At 32.7% G+C, this 6,457-nt stretch overlaps 1 protein-coding gene across 4 annotated transcripts; it reads right to left on the bottom strand.

Annotated features, from left to right (window-relative positions):
• Positions 1 to 1,349: 1,349 nt before the first annotated feature.
• On the bottom strand, positions 1,350 to 6,080 carry LOC136417604 (uncharacterized). 4 transcript variants are annotated; one of them, XM_066403369.1, is made up of 4 exons: positions 5,935 to 6,080; positions 2,195 to 2,307; positions 1,992 to 2,123; positions 1,350 to 1,923 (listed from the first exon to the last, which is right to left on the bottom strand). In XM_066403369.1, exons 1-4 carry the CDS (start codon positions 5,943 to 5,945, stop codon positions 1,748 to 1,750), a joined length of 432 nt encoding a protein of 143 aa, XP_066259466.1. In that variant the 5' UTR covers positions 5,946 to 6,080; the 3' UTR covers positions 1,350 to 1,747. The 4 variants fall into 4 exon arrangements, with proteins under 4 accessions (XP_066259466.1, XP_066259469.1, XP_066259468.1 ...); XM_066403372.1 differs by lacking the exon at positions 5,935 to 6,080 and adding an exon at positions 5,430 to 5,570; XM_066403371.1 differs by lacking the exon at positions 5,935 to 6,080 and adding an exon at positions 5,649 to 5,792 and having other exon boundaries at positions 1,351 to 1,923.
• Positions 6,081 to 6,457: the final 377 nt, after the last annotated feature.

Below are 6,457 nucleotides of genomic sequence, written 5' to 3'. Positions count from 1 at the left end.
ATATCAGTGGCGTACCTTCCTTTCCCCTATAATAAATAACATGGTAACCCCTACGCACGTCAAAAGTTACCACATTTTTTTTAAATAGTAGAGAAATGTAGTGTTTGGACTAATGTGCAGGTATACCCCGGTCTAAATAAAATATTTTGCTTCATTTGGAGTTGCTGCACTTAGAAGGGAAATAGTATCCCCCATTAAGATAGTCAAAATGCCCTTTGATCTAAATTGAAAACCTAACTGAATAGACATAAATTATAACCCTCTCATGGTAATCAGTTGTGCAAAATACCCTTACCCCCACCTCCTAGATCAAAAAAACCCTTAAACTGCCATATTCTCAATTATAATTTTTAACTTGAAAATTGATTTTTTGAAAAATTGGAAAAAATCGCACATACATAGAAATTCTCGCGCATTCACCGCATTTTTCCCTGCTAATTCTCACCTAAAAACGATTTTTTAAATTTCAAATTGGAATAACTTTTTTCCAGAATGGGCTGTAGGTCCAGTTTTTTCTTCTAATGATGGACATTTTTATGGCAAATCTAAGTGTATATAAAATGTGTCACTTTTTAGGCTGCGCCATATTGAAAAATGCAAAAAATAAAATTTTTTGACATTTTTCAATACCGAAATGTATCAAATGCCCAAAAAAGCCAAAATGATTAATTCGGTTTTGCAAAAAAATTGAGTTTTTTGCATTTTTCAATATGGCGCAGTCTAAAAAGTGACACATTTTATATACACTTAGGTTTGCCATAAAAATGTCCATCATTAGAAGAAAAAACTGGACCTACAGCCGATTCTGAAAAAAAGTTATTCCAATTTGAAATTTAAAAAATCGTTTTTAGGTGAGAATTAGCAGGGAAAAATGCGGTGAATGCGCGAGAATTTCTATGTATGTGCGATTTTTTCCAATTTTTCAAAAAATCAATTTTCAAGTTAAAAATTATAATTGAAACGATGGCGGCTTAAGGGTTTTTTTGATGTAGGGGGTGGAGTAAGGGTATTTTGCACAACTGATTGGTATTAGAGGGTTATAACTTATGTTCTTATATGTCCATTTAGTTTTTTCATAATTTAGATCAAAGGGCATTTTGACTATCTTAATGGGGTTGTACTCTTTGTGTTCCAACTTTGTTTATCATAATTCTTCAAATTTTTTATTTAGCTTAGATTAAAGGGAAACCAAAGGAAAAATATTGTAAATTACAATGTTATTATGCATATTTCACTGATGGATGTATTAAAAGAATTGGAATTGTTGTGAATCACTACTTTGCTGTTATGTACATTTACAAGTAAATAACATGGTTTAGGTAAGTAATCATTTACGGAAAAATTTAATAATTCAGTATTCCTAATTATAATAGTATCCCTGAGATATCACCTTGAATAAAGTCACTGATGTAAAAGAATGTTCCAAATATTCATAAATCTGCTTATGAATTTGTTTTCAAAATTAGGTTTTTAATTAATGCAATTAATTTTTCTATATATTCGGACCTGATGAGATTCGAACCTTAAGTTCATTCAGTTTCTTGCTTGTAGATTTATTAATTTATACAAACACAATATACATTGTTTTAAACAAAGAAATCAATAATTTCTTGTCTGACGGTGCCATTTACGATCACTTCAAATGATCTCATCAATCAAAGTTGAAAGAAATAATTTAAAGATTAACAATTTAGTCTTCCACGCCTCATTCGCACAGGAATGGTGTTTAGGTATCTATAAAAGTGGTTTATTGTGGTCTGTTGGTGGTTTCAGCAACTAAGGAGAGGTTGATGGTATATGGGGGAGGACCGGTGTCAGGTACAGTGTCCGGCTCTGGTGATAGTTCACTTTCAATAGAAGAGACATTAGCTTGGTGCACTTTTACTGCTTCGTTATATTTAGGAGGTGCCTCTGAGTAAAATACTAAAAATATTGAATATTTAATTAAATTTCCACGTTTTAACAGTTTTTTCAGCTATTATGATACTTACGAGAATATGGAGGAGGAGCTGTCGGAAATACTCCCCCGTTTGAGGAATTATTGAAAGTAGGATTTACGTAAATCTCAGTAAAGGACTCTGTAGATCTTCTTTGTGCGTCTTCTCTGCGACGAGCTATTCGCTCTAAAATTAGGTTAATTTAGGTTATGAAAGAAAGTTTACAAGAACGGAAGCATAATTCAAATTTTACTCACCAGCTAGAAGTCGCTCCCTATCATAAGTTTGCTTGATTTTTTGAAGGAGCCCGCAAAATGAGATTATGAAGATAAATATTAAGGCCCCTAGAAGGATTAGTTCAAAGGCCATTCTGAAAAAAGAAATGGACAAAGTTAAGATCGATCAATCAACAAAAAAGATTGTTGGTAAAGAAGCACAGAAAATTGGATAATGGTGCAGATTTTGTGAAAACAAATGGTAGAAAGGATCATAGATTCCTCGAGAAATGGTAGCAACCAAAATCAATTTTTATCGTTACTGTGATGAACATTTTTAAATCTAACTTAAGACGCGACGGTGAGGAGGAAACTAATCTGAACTAACTTTAACCGAACGAAGTGAATTTTTCTATAATGTGGTTTCTTAAGTTCTAGGAAAATTATAAAAAATATCAGGCATATCATAGTTTTATGAATCAGCATTTAACTTTTTTTATTTTTGCGAAAAACGTCTCATATATCAGTAGGGATTGTTTTAGTGGAGGAATTGAACATCATTCTGAGTTAAAACTAACTGAGAATAATGTTCGTCCTTTATTAAGAAACAAACAAGAAATTGTTCTTACTCAATGACTAAGAAAAAAAATTTCGGAGTGTTTTACACAACTTAAATATCCACCTTTCATACATATCAGTTTACCATTTACTTTTTTTTACGTTCTTTTTCCTACGTGTTGAAGAAGAAACGCTCACAAGGGTGTTTGTCTAAGTCCTTAGTAAGGGGCGAATGTTATTCTGAGTTAGTTTTATCTGGGAAATTGTGCAATTCCACCGTACGAACAACAATCTCTACTGATGTGTGAAGTCTTGTTCCCACAAATAAAAATCTAATGAAAGTCCGCCTCAGACATACAGGGTGTCCGTAAATAACGTTGAAATGTTTTGGAAGATGGTTAGTAAATAGGAAGGAAGGAGGTCAGTAGTTAAAGTCAAGAAGTCATAACGAGCGTGAAAAATTCATCAGTTTCTTGAAAACTTGGGGGTACTTAATATACCATTTTGTTCCAAGTGAAAACCCATCAAATAGGCAAAATGCACATTTAAATAATGAAATTTTCTTTCTGTGAAATATAAAGCATAATGTTTCAGTTCATTTTCACTTCTTCTAGAGGTTACTGAAGGATTCTTTTATGTGTCTTAACAAGTACTTGTACCAAATGAAAGTAGTAGAATAGTATTAAGATAGCGAATTGGTGTTGAACTATACTTAACATCATTTAAAGAAGAATGCAACTGAATAAATCGGAAAATTAGCATGGAAACTCAATTATGCATATTTAATTGATAAATTTTATTAATTCAGGTTAGTTTTGTTGTTTTTCCATTTATATTTAGATTATGTGCCCATTTCGAATTTACTTTTGATCAGCGAAAAACGAATTCGAATCTCTTTATCGTAAATCACTTCGTATCAATGGTTTAGAAGAACTGGATGTAGCCAACAGTTGTGGGCTTTCGACTAAAGTTGGTTCTATTTGTTGAACGGAAGACTGCCATGTATTAGTACTCTTATGACATTTTTCCGAAAGAGATCCGACATGTACCGGCGTATACAAAGTGTTTACGGTCTTGTGATTTTATTTTTAAGGAGTGAACCTTAAAAAGTGTTTAATGCTAAAACACCTTAATAAAAATCAAATAAGGGAGATATGATTTAAACACATTTTTTTACGATTTTATTTTTTAAAATTTTATCGACCTGTTATTGAACACAAAGTTGGTGGATTGGTAGGGAGGGTTCGGTTCCATGGTCTCCTCGGTAACCCGACCTTACTCCACTTAATTTTTATTTATGGGGCTTAATGAAGACCATGGTACACACCAATGAAATACTTGACTTCTATGACCTTCATAACCGTGATGAAGTAGCTGCGACATCCACAGCAAGGCCTAGGGCTTGGAAGTTATGTCAGATTCATGGATACGTCGAGCAAAACTTTGTGTTCAACAACAAGACGATAACTTTGAGCACTTTTTGTAACGCAGTGTTTTATTAATTTTGTAATCAAGTGTTTATATAATTTTTAAAAATAAAATCGTAAAAAAATAATTCAATCATAGCTCTTTTATTATTTCACTTTTATTAAGGTGTTTTAGCGCTAATTACGTTTTTTAAGGTGTTTGTTCACCCCTTAAAAATAAAATTACCAAACCGTTAACGTACCAAGTACAACCGTAAACGTACCAACCGTAAACGTTATGTTGACGTCACTTTTTCTGATTTTGGCGTCATGGATTAGTGCCTAATTTTTCGAAAAGGTGGATAAAACCATAAAGAACAATGTTACATCCACTTTTTTTAGATCGTTGCTTCACAGGCAATTTTAGCAAGATATTGGAAAACCAGCCCTTATGGGCTAAAAACGGGTTTCATATGCCTTCTTGTTTGAAGGCCTAATGTAGAAATCATACAAAGGATTTTTTTTAATTCTCGTTCTAATTGCGATTTGGTTATCTCCACTGTAAGTGCTCTTTGATCATTATTACGAGAGAAAAAATAATCGAAGTAGATACAGCAGGAATTAAGGTGAAGTTGTAGAACTATGAAAATGAGCTTCTTCGAAGAACGTTCAAGTCAGTTTAAATTCCAAAGTAATGTAGCCTAACAACTTAAGAGCCTAAAAGGGAACTTGGCTTTAGATGAAAAAATAGTCTAAAATCTTGACTATTTAATAGTAATTGTAGAATTAATGAAATACATTTTTCATATCAGATCACCTATGTTCCGAAAATCCTTTTTTGTTAAAACCTTCCTAATCTCTTGGTAATTTGAACCAAAAATGATTATGATAAGTCATGAGTTTTAATCACTTGTAAATTGGATATCAAGATTTGGAAGCTTACAGCTGTTATCACAATGTTTAAAAATGGACAATAATATCTTGTTATTGCTGTGAAAAGATGACATTTTTATTTGTTAAGACGTCTAGAATAATTAATTACTTGGGGCGTGTTTGATGTCGAGGGGGTAAAGCTGCTTACAAGGTTGTATCTGCTCAGCAATGTTTAAATCTGTCCTTAGTCATTGTATTTATGTTAAATATTAATTAAGCATGTTGCAGCGAGTCCTAAGGTCGATGTACATAGGAAGACATAATACATATGGTAAATACCTTTAATATGAGAAAACTTAGCCCTTTTACAAAAATTTATCTGAGCGAACATCAATTTGCTTTCAATGGAGAGAAAACCACTTTCTTGATCCCGAACTAACCTGAACTAACTTGAAATTCAAAAACACTTCTATTCAATCTATTATCTGCTATATCATTGTTTTAATATCAAAATTACGCGTTTCGCGTTTCATTTCGAATGCTTCGAATTGTGCTTCAGACACAGGAGACGATATGACTGATTTGAAAGATATAAAAGGAACGTAAGCCCTGAGATGGATTTTCACAAATTCACAATAAACACATCATTTTGTACGTACTTGGAAAAACGTTTGCAGGTTCCTCATAACTTCACCAACACATTGATTTTCGAAAAATATTGCAGATAAGATAGCAAATAGCTCGATTGGTGACGTGCAAGTATTATTTTATTCTAGGTACAATATATTGGGTTGGGTATCAGGCTGGTGATTAAGGGATTACTGATAAGAATTTTAAATCTTTCTGATTTGACCTTCAAAAGCGATTGAGGACCCAAAGGAATTACGGAGCCAATTCATAAGGAGGGACTCAACACGAACTTATGCATGATTGAATCCGACTTACATTACTAACATTTACATCATGAAGCCACCGCACTTTCTAATTCACCTTTCACTCACTCTTACGATATTTAACCCATTTATGATAATTAAACCCTTAGTGGAAAATTATCTCTCTCATCAATCATCTATGTTAAGGTTCGCTAAATTAGTCTATGGGATTTTATTGCGCTATTGCACTGTATCATTTTTTCGCTCTGTTGTTTAAATAACGATATGCTTGTTGTCTTAACTTGAATGTGTGCGATATGATATTTGACTTAAAAGTTGTCTCCAATTGAATTAGCAGGTATAAAACGTGTTTGTAATGAAACTTAGAATCATTGTTTCAAGATGCTCATACAAGCACTGATGCTAAATTTATTGTTATTTTCAAGATTAGATATTTATGTGATCCAGGACGACAAAGGGAGTTGAAAACAAATATTTTTTACAGGGTGAGTCAGAAAGAAAGGGCTAATACTAAACCGGAGATTCTAGTCACCAAAATATTGTGATCAAGCTTTACATGGCTTATACCAATGTCG

The sequence above is a fragment of the Euwallacea similis genome, chromosome 29 (genome assembly GCF_039881205.1).
Source record: "Euwallacea similis isolate ESF13 chromosome 29, ESF131.1, whole genome shotgun sequence".
NCBI lineage: Eukaryota > Metazoa > Arthropoda > Insecta > Coleoptera > Curculionidae > Euwallacea > Euwallacea similis.
This window is presented reverse-complemented; position numbering and strand designations above follow the sequence as displayed.

Bases quoted from the DNA above. Each gene is read 5' to 3' on its own strand.
- LOC136417604 (XM_066403369.1), bottom strand. The intron at 2,124-2,194 runs GTGAGTAAAATT...ACCTAATTTTAG, and splicing joins TAGGGAGCGACTTCTAGCTG to AGCGAATAGCTCGTCGCAGA. The intron at 1,924-1,991 runs GTAAGTATCATA...CAATATTTTTAG, and splicing joins AGCTCCTCCTCCATATTCTC to TATTTTACTCAGAGGCACCT.